The sequence below is a fragment of the Thecamonas trahens genome (assembly GCF_000142905.1).
Source record: "Thecamonas trahens ATCC 50062 unplaced genomic scaffold supercont1.24, whole genome shotgun sequence".
Taxonomy (NCBI): domain Eukaryota; order Apusomonadida; family Apusomonadidae; genus Thecamonas; species Thecamonas trahens.
This window is the reverse complement of record NW_013657656.1, coordinates 80,629-98,981: the sequence shown is the minus strand read 5'-3', so window position 1 is coordinate 98,981 and position 18,353 is coordinate 80,629. Positions and strand designations below refer to the sequence as shown.

The following is an 18,353-nucleotide window of genomic DNA, read 5'->3' as shown; positions in this document are numbered from 1 at the left end:
GGCGTGGACGACTGGCTGGGGACGCGTGGACGATTGGCTGGGGGGCGTGGACGACTGGCAGGGGGTGAGCGACTGGCGTTACAGTGCGTGGTTGATCTGCTCCTGATTGCGGTCGACAGGTAGCCAGAGTCACTATGGGAGACATTGCGGCTCAGAAGATGGCGCTTGAGACGGTGCTGGCAGAGGCGGCAGAGGTGCTTCCGGTCTTTGAGCCGTCAGCGCAGTTCGCGCTCGATGCAGATGGTGGGAGTGAGAGCGAGATTGCGGCCCGGGAGGTGCTGAGACGAGTGAGGCGTACGTTGCCGGATGGCAAGCTGCTGCGCGATTCGGTGCTGCTGTTTGAGATCACAGCGTCGATCATCGACTCGTCGGGCGCGTGCGACCAGATGGACGCGCTTTTGGGCGCGCTGCCACCGGCCAATGTCGCTGCCCTCGACGCGCTTGCAAAGGTTGTCCGTGCCGCGGGGCCAAGGGACTCGCCGTTTCCAGCCGTCCTCGCAGCGTGGCTCGCGTCAGCCGCAGACGTCAAGCCGCTTCTCCTGATCGCGCTGGCGGCGCATCGCCAGGACATCTCCGCGCTGGCGGGAGAGAGCTTCGCCAGCCCCAAGCCGGACGAGGTGCTCAGTCCCGTCCCGCCAAGGACTTCAGACGTTGTTGTCTCGAACATTGGCTCAGCGAACTCGAGCCTGTCCCGATTCGGCAACTCGACTGCCAGGTTTGTAGTCTCGGACTCGTCCGAGTACTCCAGCTCGTCCGAGGACGACTCGCCGAGAGTTGCAGCGCCGCCACAGGTCGCGGCGCCCAAGGCTGGCTCGCCGCAGCCGGTGCGGCTCGAGTTTAGCGACGAAGAAGCGAGCGTTGGTTCAAGCTGCTCGGGCTGTGAACACGAGGCGGAGCAGACTTCTCCACCGCCGGCGGTGGCTGCTGGTGTGGCCGAGGTTGCCGCCATTGAGGCGGTCTGTGCCGACCCGCCGCGGTGCGCTGCTGAGGAGATCCGACCGGCCATTGCCGCCGCCCGTATGGAGCGGTCCGACTCGATAGAATCGATGCGGCGGACGTCACAGCAGGCCAAGCGGCTCTCGCGCTCGTCCTCGTTTCTCGCCAAATACCTCGCAGATGCGCGCGGAGCCACGAGTGAGGCAGACTCGGCCGACGCAGAGCTTGCTGCCGCAACTACCGAAATCGCCAGGCTGCAGGAACAGAATCAGGTGCTCATTAAGCAGCTAGTCGCCCACAAGCTCGACGCGTCGGCTTATGCGCGGGCTGAGCTCTTCTCGCTCGGCGTCATGGCCGACGCGGCGGAAGAAGCGCGTCCGCTGCTGGACCTGGGCGCAACCGCGACGCTGCTCTCGCGGCGAGTCCACGACCTCGCTGTCGCGCTGGCCCTAGAGCCGATTCCGCAGCTCCGGGCCTCTCACGCCGTCGTCGCGTCGCTCGCCTCCCAGTTTACCACCGATGCCGCAGCATGGCTTGCAGCCTGTCCGTTCGGCGCCGCGCGCAATGCGGCACAACTGCTCCCGGACCGTATGGCGACCGCCTGCCAGAGCTTGCTCGGCATTGTGACCGTCGTGACAAGTGGCGCAGGAAGTCAGGTTCCGCCGCAGCTCCTTGAGACAGCAGATCCGAGCCTGTGCGACGCCCTCTCTGCTTTTGACGCTGCCTGCGACGACCTCTCTGCCATTGTTGCTGCCGTCCAGCCCGGTGCCGATCTCCTGGCTCTCGCCAGGAGCGTCCGTGCCGCAGTCGGGCGCGCGCTCCGCACGGCCGGCTGCGAACAAGGCAGGGGCACTAGTGTAGGCGCGCCGTCGCGCGCCGCCGCAGTAGCACGGCAGCTGGCCAGATTCGAGCGGGCGTCCGCGAGGTGGGCAGAGGCGGCGTCGCCCGCCGCGGCAGAGCTCGCGCTCCCGCTTCACGCCGAAGTCATCCAGCTGGTGTCCGGCATTGAGGCCGGGTGTGGGCAGTACGCCACAGCGCCGAGCAACGCTGTCGCCGACGACATCGAGGCTATGGTGGCGGACTTGCACGACGCCATCAGCTCGCTCACTGCGGTTTCATCGGTGGCGTGCGACTCGGTCGTCGACGTCGTTCGTGACTTTACGGCCAAGCTCCGCGAGTGGAAGAACGTGTCTGGAAGTGAGCTCCAGATGTGGGCGTACATGCTTGACTCGTTTGCTGAGCGGACGTTCCGGCGGATCGAGGCATGGGCGGCGTCGGTGGCGGTGCCTGGTGTCGCCGACGCTCTTGCTCAGCACCAAACGCTGCTGGAGGGCATGCTGAGCGAGCTTTCGCTTGTTGTGGGCGCGCGGCTTCACGCTCCCGACTCGGAGCAGGCATCAGACCATCGACTGGAACAGCGAGTCCGCAACATCGCCAGCGAACTCGAGGCAATTGTGGCCGAGGTGCGTGCGGCATCGGCTGGTGGGCCGCTGGTGGCGGCGGTGGTGGGGCTGCAGGCGTCGGTCGATGCGCAGACAGCGTCGGTCCTTGGTCGGTACCAAGTCCGGCTCGCGGTCCCGCAGCTAGAGGCTGGCTTTGCAGCGCTGGCGCGGTTCTCGCGGCAGTGGCAGCTCGCTACCGAGGACAGCCAGGTCCGGGGTCTGGTGGCGGCGTCGAGCAGGCTGGTGGCGGCGCGCGGCGGCGTGCTGCTCTCGGCGTGCAGCGAGTTTGTGGCCAACCCGACACCGGCGGCATGCCAGCTCTTCGAGTCGAGCGGGCGGGCACTGATGGCGACGCTGGCAGCGCTGGAGGCCGACGTGGCGTCGGCGCCGCTGCTCGGCGTCGACGAGGCGGCACCACAGGTGGTGGTTGTCCCGAACCCAGCGGCGAACGAGTCGGTGGCGTCGGTGCTGTTTGGCTCAGACAGCATGCTGTCGGGCTCGCCGTCGACGCACGACAGGTCGATCGAGCTGCCGGGACGATCGCCGGTGCGGAGCCGCGGCGGGCTGCTGCTAGAGGTCGAGTCGCTGCGTGCGACGCTGAGCCATGCCGAGGCCGCGTTTGCGAGCCAGCGCGACCATCTGGTGGTGGAGCTCAACGCGGCGATCCGGCGGCACAACGCGGCGCTCGGCGAGGAAATCTCGCGGACTCGGGCGCTCAAAGACACGCTGGTGGCACGGATTCAAGCTGAGGCGCAGCGGCTGGCGGCAGAGCAGGTCGACGCACTGCGAAGCAAGATCCGTAGCGAGCTGGCGGCTGAGGCGCGGACACGGACGCGTGAGCGAGCGGGTCAGACTGGCGGAGCAGGGTGACGAGGAGGACGAGGCCACAGTTTAGTGGAAGAGGGGGCAGGGAAGGGGGTTAGGATGGCGGGCAGTCTACCAGCCGAACAGGTACTCGAAGATCTTGGCAATGAAAGAGCGCGAGGCGGTAGGCCGCTTAAAGACGGACGACGCTGGGCCGTCTGCGATGATGCGTGCCTGAGGAGCACCGGCACCGATGCCGATGGCATCGTTGCCCCAGACGGGAGCCTGGAGCTCGTACGGGTCGACATCCTCCGAGAGCATCACGCCGATCATGAGCTTCTCATTGAAGATGGTGCCGTTGCGGGCGAGCGCTTGCTGGGCGTGGATGGGCTGGGCGTATTCGATGTGGATCCAGTTGCCCTGGCCAGGCAGGTAGTTGAGGATCTCGCCGTAGCGCTGAAAGTGCTTGAGCAGGAACGAAGTCGACGAGGTGGGGAAGCCAAAGACGGTGATCCAGCGGTTGTCAAACGGCTTTTTCTTGCTCGAGTGGCGGGGAGCCGACGACGACGCGCCGAGCTGCGACGAGTTTGCCAGCGAGCCGCGGTTGACCGAGGCGCCAAGAGCGGCGGGCCCCTCGCTGGGATATCCGGTGCGACCAGCCGGCGACTCGGTGATGTCCGACGACGGCTTGAGCTGGGCGTAGACCGACTGGCCGAGAGCCTTGGGCGGGGCATTGGCGCCAGCGTCGCCGACCTCGCCGGGGTGCTCACTCCCAGGGTAGCCGTGGAAGCCGCTCGCGCCTGAAGCGGCAAACTCTGACGGGGCGCGGTGGCGCAGGCGGCTGCGCTCGTCGCCGTAGGGAGTGGCGCCGCGCGAAGAGAGAGCCATCGACGAGGCCCGGGGCATGGAGCCGGCGGAAGCGGCCATGGGCGAGGGATAGCGATGGTGCGGTTGCGGGTGGCGTGAGCGGGGGCCGTGCGGATCGGCATACTCGCCACCAGGGGACATGTGGCGTCTGTGGTTGGAAGGCGAGGCCTGGCGCATGCCATGCGGCAGCGGGAGGTCGACGAGCGAGCTGCTCGAGTTGAGGGCTCCGTTGAGGCCAGAGTGATGATGATGATGATGATGGTGATGTCCGTGACCGGCATGGGACGGATGGGCGGCGGGATGGGCGGATGAGGGGAGATGCGATGAGTTGGCAAAGGACGAGCCATACGCAAGGCCACCATGACCAGCACTCAGTCCGTCGGGTGCAGGCGAGGCACTGCCAGTCGTCCTGCCCAGGATGTGTGACGGGAGGTACTTGGGCTCGGTCTCACGCGGCGTCACTGGCAGCCGGTTGGAGAAGGAGGCAAAGGGCTCACGCGGGGTCTTGCCCACGGGGTACGACATGGGAAGGGTGGAGGAGGAGAAGAGGGGGGGGGGGAGGTGGTGGTGGGATGGGGAGGGGGCGGGGGGGAGAGAGAAGGGGTGGGGGGTAGTAGGGGGGGAGGGGAGAGGGAGGGGAAGGGGGCGAAGGGGGGCAAAGGGAGGATGGGCGCCATTTGGTGGCATTTGGGGGGGCGAATGGATGGAAAAGGGTGGGGGTTGGGGTGGCATTTGGGTGGCATTTGGGGGTGGCATTTGGGGGAGAAGGGGGGGGGGTGCATTTGGGTGGCATTTGGGGGTGGCATTTGGGGGAGAAGGGGGGGGGTGGCATTTGGGTGGTATTTGGGTGGCATTTGGGGGTGGCATTTGGTGGCATTTGGGGCGGCATTTGGGTGGCTTTTGGGGGTGGCATTTGGGGTGAAGGGGGGATGGTGGTGTGGACGACACCATTGGATTGGGGGGGAGGGGATGTGTGTGTAGGGGGGGGGGGGGGGGCGTGATGGCGCATGATCGGCAGATCGATGGGGAAGGGGGCAATGGCTGGCGGATGGCTGGCGGATGGCTGGTGGATGGATGTGGCACGGCTGGTTGCCGGGAAGGCAGCGATTTGGAAGCGGCGGCAACCAACGGGGAGGGAGGGGGGAGAGGCAAGGGGACACACATCTCGAGCCGCAACTATGGCTCCAAGCATGGTGTGGGGACTTGGCCTCATGCAGGCTGCTATCGGCATTGCCCTGATCGCGCTGACTCTCGGATCGGCGATGAGTAGCGCGGCGGCGACGCGCAACGACGGCGTGCTCGGGCACCGCGAGCTCGATCGCCCCATCTGCGCCACGGCTCTGGCATGGACGGTCGGAGCAGGCCTTGTGGCCATGGTGCCGGGCTTGTGTGTAGCCGCAGACATCAGTAGCAGACGCGGTTGGACGCGCTTGGTAGCCGCGGCCCAGATGGCTCCGTTGGCTGCCCTGGTCTGGCTGAGCGCGGCCATAGTGGCGGCAACGGCAAACGTGCCGGCGACCGTCAGCGTCACTGGTCGTGACATCGCCGCGACCGTACTCCTTGCTGCCGCAGTACTCCAGGGCATCGCCGCCCAGCTTGCGATCTGCTCCGCCGGAGCTCCGGCGGCGCCGCAGCGCGTCGACAAAGATCTGCTCCTTGTCGCCGATCCTGCAGCCGCCAGCAGGTCGTGCTCAGCATCCGATGCCGAAAACGGATCATCGGCAACTGTCAACCGCCACTCGGCCCCGTCGCACTCGCCCGCTTCCGTCTCCGGATCCGGGACGGACTCGCTTTGCCTCGAGTCGCTCTCGTCGGAAGATCTCGACTCGGCCTCGGCCGAACTTGCCGCGCCAACGCAAGCTGGCGCATTGCCCGCCACACGCGCCGCTCCATCGCCGACCCGCATGCACTCGGGTCGTCGCGGAAAGGTCCATCCTTTAGCGCGGAGTGCCACAGCCCGCGACGGCAGCGCCTCAAGTGGTCCGAGTCGCCGCGCGCGCCACGCCGAGCGTGCAGTCGCATCTGAGCCACGCAAGAGACCAGGGCTCGGGACCAAGTCGCGATCGGCCCAGAGCGGGCTCTTCCCGCATGTTCCGGTCGGATTGCTCCAGAAATGAACGCCTCCCACTCTGTCGCTTCGCCACCAAAAGCCTCAGAGTCGTGGAGAGTGAGCACAACTGGAAAAAAGTGATCATCAAAAACCACTGCGCTGCTTCTCCCGCAGGTCAAGCCCAATGGGGAGCTTGAGGCGGTCGAGGTAAGCCGTTGTCTCCGGCTAGAAGGAGAGAAGACCAGCACTGCTTCGTTCTCTGGACATGGCTATGATCTCTGGCAGACATCGTCAAAAATGCCTCCATCCATGGGCCCACCGACGCTAAACTGGTGCATCCGTCACTCGAGTCCACATTAGTTCTGCCACGCACACGCACCCGCCCGTCCCCCCTACTCCCCTCCCCCCCCCCCCCCAACCATCAGCTGACTCCATACTGCACAGCGACATCTCTCCCCAATCCAGCCACAACCTCTGATCACTCCTCCTCCCTCGATGACGTCTCTTGCCCTCTCCTCTTCCCACGATCGAGCAGGGTCGGTCCAGCGCCTTTGATCCGCAAAGAGCCCTGGAGAGGAGGGAGGGAAGGGGGAGGGAGGGGGGGGGGGAGCTGGGGCACACGCGACTCGTTGGCCGCAGCAAGAGAGAGCGGAGAGCAAGACATGGTTGTGCGGTATCTGGTGTTCTTCAATCCAGGGTTTGGGGCATGCGTCCGTGACGAGCTCCGGGCCAAGTTCGGGGTGGAGGCCATGGCCACGCCGTCGCCGGGACATTTGCTGGTCGAGCTGGAGCACGAGTGGCCGACGGCAGACGAGCTGCTTGCACTGGTTCGGTTGCGGTCAGTCGTGGACGTTATGGTTTTGGTGGAGATGACGGATGGTGTGCCGTTCTTCCGCTCTGAGGAGGAAATCGCTGCAGAGAAGGCTCGCATTGCAGCGATCCGTGCCGAGCTGCGGCAGGCCAAGCGTGAGGAGGTCGGCCGGACACATCTCCGCGGGCAAGCCAAACAGGCGATCAAAGCTGCCATGAAGAAGCACATTCGCAACGATAACGAGCCATCTCCGGCCGAGCTGGTGGCGTACTTTGGCGGCCTCATGGACTCGGGATGGGCGCCGCGGCTCGGCGCAGCGCTGGGCGTCATCGGCCGGCTCGCCATCGACGACTGGTCCTGCGGCCGCGAAGCGTACCCTGAGATGGCGCGCGAGGACGAGGAGAAGGTCCGGGCGCTGGCCGCGCAGGTCCAGGCGTCGGAACAGGCTCAAGCCGGGGAGCTGGCGGCCTGGGCCGAGCTCGATCTGACGTTCAAGATCTCGGCGCACCGGGCCGGAACCAAGACGAGCCACACCGCGTCATCGCAGCAGCTCTCGGCGAGCTGGGGGAGCGTCATGTGTGATGCTTGCCCCGGTTGGAAGGCTTCGATGCTGGAGCATCTGATCGAGCTCGAGGTCTTTGTCTTTCGCGACTGGATGTGCATGGCGGTGCCGCTTCTCCCGCCGCGGACGCGACTTGTTCAGTCGCGGGTGGCCGAGCCGCTCGACGACACGGCGCAAGGCTCCTCGCTTCAACCATCTGTCGCGTACGGGCTCATTGATGCACTCGGCCCGCTACCGCACGGCGCGGTGGTGGTTGACGTCACCGGCGGCGCTGGCATTATTGCGCTCGAGGGCGCATCATCGGCAGCGTCGGCGGATGCGGTCTTTGTCTCTGGCGAGCTTGCTCGCGTCAACTGCGAGACGGCACTGAGCAATCGCGATGAGCTGGCGGCTGGGCGAATCCGCGATGACGACCCGCCGCAGTTTGGCGCGGCCGAGTTGGTCCAGTGGGACGCGAGCATGCTGCCGCTGCGCAGCGCGACAATCGACGGCGTCATCGCCGATCTGCCGTTTGGCCACCGGTGCGGGCGGACGTCGCAACTCCGAGGCATGTACGTCAAGCTCGTGGGTGAGCTTGCGCGGGTGCTGGTGCCTGGTACCGGGCGTGCGGTTCTTTTCACGCCGCAGTTCAAGCTGCTGGTGCCTGCGCTTGCACGCTCGCCTGCAGCCGTTGTCGGCCTGATGGTGGTTTCCATGCACGCGGTGAACTTGTCGAACATGATGCCGTTTGTGGTTGTCGTGCAAGCTGTCAGCTCGGCTGACGACGTGGCGGCGGCAACAGCTGCGGCGCCGCCGGCGTCGGCGCCCTGGCTGGCGCAAGTGGCATCCGCCGAGACGCGCGACGAGCGGGCCAAGGTCCTGCAGGCGTGGGCCAAGGCCGAGCGTAAGGCGATGACCGAGCTCTTTACGCCGGTCTTCAACTACCGCCAGCGCCGGCTGCGGCGAGCGGGCGCGAGTGCCAGCTCCCAATGACAGCGGACAGGGTTGCCGGGAACTGCCGGTTGGACGGCGCAACAGCTTTCTCGGGCATCACACGGGAGGCAAGCCTATGGTGTGCTTCATTGACTTTGACACGCTGGTGGCGCCACGATGGGCCGTAGTGGCCGGAGTGGTGGCACAAGCCATGATCAGCCTTGTACTCATCGGTCTCACCCTCGAGTCTGCCCTGTCGTCCGGAAGCGGCGACGACCGCGGGGTGATGAGCATGTCGCGGTTTGATCGGCCGGCCGCCGCCGCCGGGGTGCATGGATGGCTGGCGCGTCCTTTGTGCTCGCAGCAGCGCTCTATGACGACGACGACCACATGCTCTGGCGCGGGTGCGAGCGGCTGCTGCGGCTGGCTGTGGTCGCCGAGCTCGTCCCACTTCTCGTCTTGGTCTTCCTCCTCTCGTTGCTAGTGAGCGAGCTGGTCACGAGTCCGGGCAAGGGCGTGGCCAAAGCGTCGGACAACGCACTTGCCGGCATTTTGGCAGCTGCAGTGGTGCAGGGCCTAGCTACGGTGGCGGCCGTCATCGGTTTCCGCAATCACGTCTCGCTCGCAAACGTAGTCTCGCGCGGCGAGCGGATCATGGCCACCACCGATAGTGAGTGTGCGGAAAAGTCGGTGGCGATCTACACAGATGTTGGGCTGCAAGAGCTCGCCAGTAAGGGCGGTGACTCGACGTCATCCACAGCGTCGTCGTCGTCATCGGCGTCGTCGTCAGCGGCGGCGGCAGAGTCGTTGCAGCTGCTCGGACCAGGCGGTGTGCCTCCGCCTCCCATGGGCGTGGCGACCGCTCAGTCGTTGCAGCGGCTGCAGGGCGAGATTTTTGAGCTCAACACAGCCGAGCGGGCGCATGTGGCGGCCGGCGAGCAGGTCGGACTGGCGACGGCGCAGTCGTTGCAGCGGCTGCAGGGCGAGATCTTTGAACTCAACACAGCCGAGCGGGCGCATGTGGCGGCCGGCGAGCAGGTCGGACTGGCGACGGCGCAGTCGTTGCAGCGGCTGCAGGGCGAGATCTTTGAACTCAACACAGCCGAGCGGGCGCATGTGGCGGCCGGCGAGCAGGTCGGACTGGCGACGGCGCAGTCGTTGCAGCGGCTGCAGGGCGAGATCTTTGAGCTCAACACAGCCGAGCGGGCGCATGTGGCCGCCGGTCGCCGGCGCCGTATTAGCTCGTCCGACGAGGTGGTCATTGCAGACGATGCATACGCAGACCTCACCATGATGAGCACGTCGTACCTTGAATCGACCGGCCGCGAGTCGCACGGGACCGGTTCCGGCGCAATGCTGATTGGATCGATCGAGCCGGCGTACAACAGCACGGTCGGTTCGGGCGTGGACTCGCAGTACGCGTTTGGCCCGCCAACTATGGAGCTGCTTACTGCCGAAGTGCCTGTGAGTGTTGCGTACGACGCGAGCAGTAGCAGCGGGTAAACGGATCGCCAGCCGCCGCCGCCGCCGCCGCGTCCGTACGCCATCTGAGAGGGATCAATCATGACAGCGGTTCGACCATCACGCGGCGTACTGGCCATCACGCGGCATACTGTGTGGGGCGATAGTCGATGAACATAAACGTGACTGTGATGCGGCCGACGAGAGCGATGACGTTGAGACCGAGGGCAGCGAGGGAGAGGGAGACGTGCGACTTTGCCTGAGTCTCGCAGGCGTAGACAAAGCCGAGAAGGAAGAGATAGAAACTCCCGCCGTGGACCAAGAGCAGTGAGACAGCATATGATGAGGGCATAGCCGACGGATCCTCGTACTCCAAGGTGGCCACCAAATCAAAGACCACCGCCAGGAGGAGGAGGCTACCGAACAGAAGAGCGAGGTACGTGTAGAGCACCTTTTTCTCAAACGACACCACAGACATGGCTTCAGAGCCACCACACACACAGCCACCTGCTTGACCTTGCTCTTCTCAATCTCTCGCCTCGGTACCCGTCCACCGCCTCGTGTCTCAGCCTCGCAAAGTCGGCTGTTATCCAACTCGCCGTCAGCTCGTCGACTCGCCGCTGCAACCATCGTTGTTGTCTCGCCGAATGCCGCTCGGGCGCAATCCCATCCACACCCACAGCTATACCCACGACAAGCACAGCACCAGAGATTAGACATCGTTTATTATCCATAGGGAGGGGGAGGGGGGGGGGGTAGTGGTGGTTCGATCAACTCGTCTGGTCCTGGACACAGATTGAGAAGAAGCCGGGAAGGCCGGACACCCTAGTCTGATAAGACTTGGGCGGGCCCGCGAGAGGGCCCCGCGGCCCGCCGAGGCGTGCCGCGTTCTGGATCCCGACAGGGGTTGGTTGTCGCGCCAAGGCAGCCGAGTTGGGCTCGGCAGCGTGGCGGGGAAACATGGAAGAGAGGGGGGTAGTCGAGATAAAAGGGGGAAAGGCGAGAGAAGAGTCCAGAAAACGATGGCAACAAACAACGGGCAGGCGCGCAGGGCGCGATGGGGATGGGGGGGGAGGAGGAGGGAGGGGGAGGAGGGCAAAAACAAAAATAAAGGTAGCCGAGGATAGGCAAACCGGCGGGCGGGGCGGCGGGCAGACTCAAACCACGAGCGGGCAGGCCGCGTCCACCGGGCGGAGAGCACGGGTGGGCCAAGCCACGCAACGTAGGAGACGCCAACGACAGCTCCAAAGAGCCAGAGCCATAGTCCTCGTAGAGTGGTGCGTTAGGGTCGCAGTGCACCATCACAACAAGGGCGAAAGTGGACCTGGCAGGTCAAGAGCGGGCGTCGATGATCAACCACGAGCGCAGCAGCAAGCACAGCATGCACACTTCAGCGAATGTTGACGTTCCGGCGCAGGCCGCGGTTGTCAATGACAGGCTTGGTGGCCGCAGCCGACGAAGCCGAGTCACGGGCAAAGCACTTCCAGAAGCGGAGCGTCTCATCGCCGGCGGCGGAGACAATGGTCTCGCCATCGGGCGAAGCGGCAAGATGCAGGACGCGCGAGGTGTGGCCGGTCAGCTCGGCCATCTTGACCATGGACGGGTACTTCCAGACAATAAGCTGGTTCTGGGAGAATCCGTGCGAGGAGACGATCTCCTTGTGATGGGTGGACCACTTGAGGGAGCAGACCTGGGACTTGGTGTCGATGGTGTTGAGGCAGTTGCCGGTCTCTGTGTTCCAGAAGCGGATGCAGCGATCAGCGGTCCCGCCGCCGGACGCCAGAAGATTCTCCTGCCACGGGCACCAGTCGAGAGCCTTGACGGCGGAGCAGTGGTCGTTGAGGGTGAACTTGGGCGACTCACCACCGTTGATGTCCCAGATGCAGAGGAGGTTGTCATTGCCACCCGACGCCAGCTGGGTGCCGTCCGGCGACCACTTGAGCCCGCAGACCTCCTGGGTGTGGGAGGCGAGCGTGGCGATGTGGTGGTCGGCGACGCGAACATCGTGGTTGAAGATCATTGAATCGCGCGAGCCCGAGGAGAGGATGAACTGGTTCCACGCCAGCGAGCCGACGCGCGAATGATGGCCCTTCATGCAACGGACCTGGCGGGACGCCTCGGTGTCCCACAGCTGGACGTCGGCGGTGTTGGTACCGACGGCAAGGTACGAGCCGTCCTCGATCCAAGACAGCGAGGTGATAAAGTTGTCCGGCTCCTCGGTGGTGCAGAGCTCGGTGATGGATCCGTTCTCGGCGTTCCACAGGTACACGGTCTGACCAAGAGCAACGGCGAGGATGTTCTGCTTGTTCCAGTCAAGCAGGTTGAGGTAGTAGTCGTCGAGCATGTCGGGCGCGTCGAGGACGCGCTCGGGCGCCTGCGGGATGTGGCGCGTGACCTTGCGCTTCCGCCCGGCAGACGCCTTGTTCTGAGAGTACAGGACCTTGAGCGAGTTCTGGTAGCCAACCGGCGGCGCGGGCGCCTTGGCCTTGAACGCCAGGATCTTGGCGCACTCGGTCCGACCGTTGAGGAGTGTCTCCTGCAGAGTCTGCTGGTACTCCTCCTTGGCCGGCGAGTATGCCCCGCTACCGTCCTCACCCAGGGTCGGGTTGTTCTCCTGCAGCGCAAACTTGCCCAGCGACATGTCCATCGCCGCGCGGTTGGGGATAAACCGATCGCACTGTGCGTTGTGTCGAGCGCGCGCGCGAAAGTTTGAAGGAAAAATATTTCCGTCCATCGCAAAAGTTTGAAAAATTCGTCCGTCCGTTGGTCGCCCCTCCCGCAGCGTGTGAGTCTCTCCACAGGGATGAAGGCCTTGGGGGACAAGTTGCCCTTGGCACTGCAGTAGAGCATGTTCAAGGGAACGGGGGAGGGGGAAGAGCGTACCTGTGGGGTGCCAGAGCCACGGCGCTTGGTGCCGCGGGAGGGAGTGGTCGCGAGCGACGAGGCGGTAATGGCCGACGTCGACGCGTTGGCGCTCGACTGCTGTGCCTTCTCCATGGCCTTCCGCTTCCACCGCGGGATGACCTTGGTATCGAGCGCAGAGTCGAACGCGTTGAGGTTGTTTGTCCAGTCGTTAACAAAGGCCGACATGGTGTATGTATATGTGTGTGTAGGTTGTCTGTCTGAAGATGAGGTTGAGAGACGTGCCGTACACTGTGGTCAGTTTCAAAGAAATCGAGAGGCAGCGAAGGGAGCAAGCGAACGCATCGAACGGACGAACGAACGAACAAACGAACGGACGAACAGAATGCGTAGTGCAGTTGAAGCGAATAATCGACGGCCAGCAACGATTAATCGACAGCCAGCAACGATTAATCGACAGCCAGCAACGATTAATCGACAGCCGGCAACGATTAATCGACAGCCAGCAACGATTAATCGACAGCCAGCAACGATAAATCGACAGCCGGCAACGATTAATCGACAGCCAGCAACGATTAATCGACGCAGCCACAATGGAATATTCAACTGGCTGGTTGACTGGCTGCTCAACGGCTCCCCCCTTCCGCCTCCCCCGCCCAGCGCCCCCCCCCCCACTCCTGCTACCAGCCATCTCCACCATCAGTGCAGTACAGGCGGGGAAGATGGCGACGTTTGCGGCTTACGCCACACCTTCGCCGAGTCGGACAGTGGCGGGCGGAGGCAGCGCGAGCCGAGAGACGCCAGGCCGAAGAGGTGGAAGAGGCGGAGGTGGAGACGGAGACGGAGGCGGAGACGGAGGTGGCCGACCAAGCTCCGGCGGAGGTGGCCGACCAAGCTCCGGCGGAGGTGGCCGACCAAGCTCCGAGGAACGATGGCATGAAATGAAGGCGACGCCCGAGCCGAGGAGCGGGGCGCGGGGCAGCGGAGGGCTGGCAGCAGGGCAGCGGAGGGCTGGCAGCATCGGTGCAGGAGCTGACCCTGACGGCGCGGAGGCTGTCGGCGTCGTCGGCGGCGCTGGCGGCGGCAGAAGAGTCGCACACCTCGTCGCATGCGTCGCAGCTTGCGAGAGTGTACGAGCAGGTTCAGGCGCTGTCGCGGGAGAACGAGGCACTCGCCGATGCACTCGCCGAGGCGAGGGCGGCGGTGACCGCTGCGCAGCAAGGTCAACAGCTGTCCGATCTGCGGCTGGCCAAGGAGGCCGCAAAGCATGCGGCGTTTGCAGAGACCGAGGCGGCGCGGCGGCATCAGGCCGAGGTCTCGCTGGCCGGGGTCCGTGAGGAGGCTGCCGTTCTCCGTGAGTGCATGGCGCGGAAGGACGCGGAAGTCGCCGCCCTCCGCTCGCTTCTCGGCAAGTCGGAGAACGCGGCGGCGGCGGCAGTCTCGGAGGCTACCGAGGCAGCCGCTGAACTTGATCGCGCCTCGCAGGCGCTGGCGCGCGAGGCGTCAGCGGCAGAGGCCATGGCTGGCCAGGTTGGTATCCTGCGCGAGTCGCTTGCTGCCGAGCAGAAGCTCAAGGACCGCGAGATCCTTGCTGCCGCCGAGCAGCGCGACCAGATCCGGTTGCTCGCCAAGCAACTTGATGACGCACAGGCGGCCGTGCTTAAGCTCAGAGTCAAGTGCAAGGCGCTGGCGACTGACAAGAGCCAGCTGGAAATGCGGGTTGCCCAGGCTGAGGCACGGGTACCGGAGCTGGAGAGCCAGGTCGCGTCGGCGACTCAGCTCGCGGTTGCGATCCGCTCCGAGCTGGAGAGTGAGCGCGAGAGTGTTGGCAAGCTCCGATCGGCGAGCCACTCGGCGTCAGACGAGCTGGAGTCCCAGCTGGCATCAGCACAGCAGCAGGCGCTGGCGCTGGCCGCCGAGCGCGACACCCTTGCAGCGTCACTGGCGAGCGCCGAAGCTGCGCGCGACGAGGCGCGGGCCCAGGCCAATGCACTGCTGGACGAGCTGGAAGCTGCCCGGGCTCGGCTGGAAACCTCGGAGAACATCCGAGCGTCGATCCAGAGGCGGCGCGCTGAGGCGGCGCTGCAGCCGACACCTCCTCCGCCGCCGTCAAAGGCGGCTTCCCCAAGCCGGAGACGCGAGATGAGCCTGCGACGCATGCGGTGGCGGAGCAGCACGTGGCGCTCCTTCGCGACATGAACGCAGCGCTCAACGCTTCGCTCGGCAACGCACAGGACGTCATTCGCTCGCTCGAAGGTGCGCTTGCCAACGCACAGCGGAATGCCGCAGCGACTGCAGCGGCGACAGCTCCAGTCCCGGCTCCAGCTGCTGCTCCAGCCGGGGCAGCAGCGGCCGTTCCGACCGAGGCCGAGCTGGAGGAGGAAGAGCGCAGGCAGGGAGTGCTGCGACGGGCGCGCGACCAGGTGGTCTCGCTCAAGGCGCAGGTCCGCGAGCTGAAGGACCATGTGAGCGAACTCGAGGACGAGCTGGCTGCAGCGCGGACCAAGTCGGGCGAGGTGGCGCGCGCGCGCGCGGCCGAGGCCGAGGCTGTTGCGCTGGCGGCATCGCGTGAAGCACAGCTGGCGGATGCGTCGCATGAACTGGCTGCGGCAAAGAAAGCACTGAAGGAGGCGCAAGATCGGCTCTCTGAAGTCCACGTGGTTGCCGGCGAAAAGGTCAAGGCTGAGGCCGAGGCCGGGGCACGGGCACTGCGCGAGCGGGTGTCGGCGCTGGAGCATGCGCTAATGGCGGCACAGACCGAGGCTGCGAGTGCCAAAGCGGCGGCGTCCGACGCGATGGAGCGGAGCAAGGTGTATGCTGCCGACGCAACGCGCGAACAGAGTGCGCAGATCGAGGCGCTGTACGCCGAGAAAGCTGCGCTGGAAAGCAAGCTAGAGGAGGTGGCGGCGATGGCGGATGCGGCGGTGGTGGCAGCGGCGGCAGCACAAGAAGCGACAACGAAGCCAAAGTCGCCGCCACGAGCACGTGGCCCGCCATCAGCGTCCGAGGTCGGACAGGTGCTGGATGAGGTGGCGACGGCGTGGGCGGCGGCGTTGCGTGGGCTGGGCGATTCGCAGCGAGAGTCACTGCGAGTGATGCGGACCAAGGTCCGGATGGTAGTGCGGATGCTGGAGGACGTGCTCAAGGTGCGACAGCCGGGCATGTCGTCGGCGCTGGCCGGCAAGTTGCGGTCCGCGCGTGCAGCGCTGGCCGGCGTGGTCCGTGTCGCTGACGACAGCCCAGCACCCGGCGGCGGGCACGGCTCGCTGGTTGAGACAGCCAATGCCGCCATTGGACTGATGGACGAGCTGGATGCGGCAGTGGAGACATGGGTGGCGTCTGCAGTGCCTGGCGCAGGTGAGGGGCCTCTTGTGCGCGCGGTACAGGCCAAGGGCGCGGCGCTGCATTGCCTGGTCCAGCAGCTGCTGCTTGGCGGTTATCGCGGGCGGGGCGCAGGCGCGAGCATGGCCGAGGGCGATGCCGGGAACGGCCCTAGAGAGACAGCCGAGACGGCATCGCCGCTTCGTGGCCGGCTGGCGGCGACGCCGGAGGGAGCGGTGCACTCGCGGATGCAGCGTGCGGCGATTGTTGACGGCCTGGTGGCGGATCTGAAGGCGCGGTTTGCAGAGCACGGCCTCTCACTTCCGCTGTTTAAGGTCGAAGATTTTGTGTACATGCTGCGGTCGCGCAAGCTGCTTCTCTCCGTGGCCGGCGACAAGCTGCTGGTGCGGACTGGCGGCGGCAGCGAGGATCTCCTTGTGTTCCTAGAGCGGGTAAAGTTTTAGCGCCTTTCGCGGTAGTTTGACCACACCAGCAGATTGATGGGAGCGTTGCTGCAAACGGCACTACCGCAACGGCTATGACGGCGACGACGATGAGCTGTGGGATTGGAGATGAAGATCGTCGGCGATGTACGAGACATGGGGCATGATGGCAGGCGAGGCTGTCCAATCGAGGGCACCCGAGAGCCAGAGCTTGCGAAACGCGATGAGTGAGCGCATGTGGGGACCGAGGTCAAGATGGATGCCCGAGTCCCAAGGCTCGGACGAGCGGGCATTGTGCTCGGCCTGCGGCGTGGAAACCGACGCCGGAAAGGTAAGCTCATGGGCGAGCTGAACAAGATGTGGAAAGGCGCGCTCCTTGACGGGAAAGATCGATTCGTCACCCGAGAGGGAAAGGTGCGGCTGCGAGGAGGCGTCAGAAGATAGGTCTGAGCGAGAGGCAAGCGGATGGAGAAAGCTGCGCTGGCCGTGAGTCGAGTCGAGGATCGAGTGCAGCGGATCAGGCTGGCGGACGTACATGCCCTCGTCAGCGAGCGAGAGAACGAAAGGAGATGACTTGAACTGGCGGTGGTAGGACGAGGGTGAGAGCGAGGAGCGGGCGCGGGCACGGATGTCCTCGATGCGCAAGATGTCTGCCGTCGATGCACGCTCGTCGGCGAGCTTGACCAGGAGACTGCGGACGATGGAACGGAGGGTGCGCGAGTATGTGCGCGAGAGCGGCGGTGGCTTGTCGTCGACGACAGTCTTGGCCAGATTGTCGAGCGAATTGGCCTTGAACGGCAGCTTCCGGGCGCAAGTCATGTAGAGTGTGACACCAAAGGCCCAGGCATCGGCCTTGGGGCCGTACGGCTCGTTGGCAAACAATTCTGGAGCAAAATAGTACGGCGCGCCGACAAGGTCGCTGGCAAGCGGTTGCTCCTTGGATAGGATGGCTGCGAGGGCAAAGCCGCTGAGCTTGACGTGTCCGTCGGCGGCGAGGAGCACGTTCTCTGGCTTGATGTCGCGGTGGAGGATCGAGTGGCGATGGAGGTAGTGAATGGCCAGGCCGAGCTGGGTGGCGACTTGCAAGACAAAATCCTCGTCGAGGCGCGAGCGCGAGGAGCGGGCGTTGTCGATGACGGCCGCAAGCGATCCGCCCGCAAGGTACTCGGTGGTGATGGCGAGGTGGTCCGCGAGGAGGACCGAGTCAAAGTGGCGGACAATGTTGGGGTGGTCCAACGCCGCCAGAATACTGACCTCAGTGGCCATTTGGCGGACGGCGTCTGCCGAAGCTTCGCGGACCTCCTTTTGCTTCACCACCACGGGCTCTTCACGCGTGGGGACGTCGACGAGCAGGACGCGTGCCGAGGATGAAGCAGCCAAACTGGGATCGATGTTGATTTTTTACGGCCATGCCAATCACAAACACCAAGACCGCCATGACAGGGAGAAGTAGGCCGAGGAAGATGAGATTGAGTGAATGGAGCGTGTGGAGAAAATAAGTGAGAGTATGCTGTATGTGTATGCGCGCGCGCGTGTGTGTGTGTGTGTGTGTGTGTGTGTGTGTGTGTTGGGGGATGTGGGGTGAATAGCGGAACAGTGAAAATATGTTATACGGCGTGCACGTGTGTGGCGTTGACGGGCATGGAGGCGTAGTGGGGATGTGGACAATGGTGGGTCGGTGGTGGAGCGGGGTGGGCGGCAGCCGTGGGTCAACACGGGAGGTGGTTGTAGTGGTGGTGGTGGTGGTGCACTTTTTTTTTCCATCCAAGGGGGGGGGGAGCGCGATAACTCACCCCTTTTACCGCACGCTGAGCCTGAGTCCCCCCGGTGGAGGGCCTCCCACTACAACACCGACCCAAACCTGCGAGGGAAAACAGCAGCG

General features: G+C 65.0%; 6 protein-coding genes across 6 annotated transcripts in view; 3 read left to right on the top strand and 3 right to left on the bottom strand.

Moving 5' to 3' along the window:
* Positions 1-68: 68 nt before the first annotated feature.
* On the top strand, positions 69-3,273 carry AMSG_05551 (uncharacterized protein; the record flags this gene model as incomplete). The annotated part of the gene is made up of 2 exons (XM_013902188.1): positions 69-3,213; positions 3,269-3,273. The coding sequence occupies exons 1-2, from the start codon at positions 135-137 to the stop codon at positions 3,271-3,273; spliced, it is 3,084 nt and encodes a 1,027-aa protein (XP_013757642.1). The 5' UTR covers positions 69-134.
* Positions 3,250-4,574, bottom strand: AMSG_05550 (NUP35 protein; the record flags this gene model as incomplete). Its single annotated transcript, XM_013902187.1, has 2 exons — positions 3,250-4,273; positions 4,448-4,574. 2 exons carry the CDS (start codon positions 4,572-4,574, stop codon positions 3,315-3,317), a joined length of 1,086 nt encoding a protein of 361 aa, XP_013757641.1. The 3' UTR covers positions 3,250-3,314.
* A 653-nt stretch (positions 4,575-5,227) lies between these two features.
* On the top strand, positions 5,228-9,887 carry AMSG_11886 (uncharacterized protein; the record flags this gene model as incomplete). Its single annotated transcript, XM_013902306.1, has 5 exons — positions 5,228-5,425; positions 5,498-6,029; positions 6,796-8,384; positions 8,518-8,667; positions 8,796-9,887. 5 exons carry the CDS (start codon positions 5,228-5,230, stop codon positions 9,885-9,887), a joined length of 3,561 nt encoding a protein of 1,186 aa, XP_013757760.1.
* Positions 9,888-11,235: 1,348 nt separating this feature from the next.
* Positions 11,236-12,935, bottom strand: AMSG_05545 (Cdc20; the record flags this gene model as incomplete). The annotated part of the gene is made up of 2 exons (XM_013902186.1): positions 11,236-12,522; positions 12,729-12,935. 2 exons carry the CDS (start codon positions 12,933-12,935, stop codon positions 11,236-11,238), a joined length of 1,494 nt encoding a protein of 497 aa, XP_013757640.1.
* Positions 12,936-13,092: 157 nt separating this feature from the next.
* Positions 13,093-16,492, top strand: AMSG_05544 (uncharacterized protein; the record flags this gene model as incomplete). The annotated part of the gene is made up of 4 exons (XM_013902185.1): positions 13,093-13,099; positions 13,690-14,758; positions 14,796-14,815; positions 14,850-16,492. The coding sequence occupies 4 exons, from the start codon at positions 13,093-13,095 to the stop codon at positions 16,490-16,492; spliced, it is 2,739 nt and encodes a 912-aa protein (XP_013757639.1).
* AMSG_05543 (NEK protein kinase) overlaps positions 16,344-18,353 on the bottom strand; it is a 2,775-nt gene continuing 765 nt past the window's right edge. Inside the window, exon 2 of the mRNA XM_013902184.1 lies at positions 16,344-17,852. Within this exon, the coding sequence (XP_013757638.1) occupies positions 16,565-17,852 (1,288 nt within the window). The 3' untranslated portion in view covers positions 16,344-16,564. The remainder of the gene's footprint in view (positions 17,853-18,353) is intronic.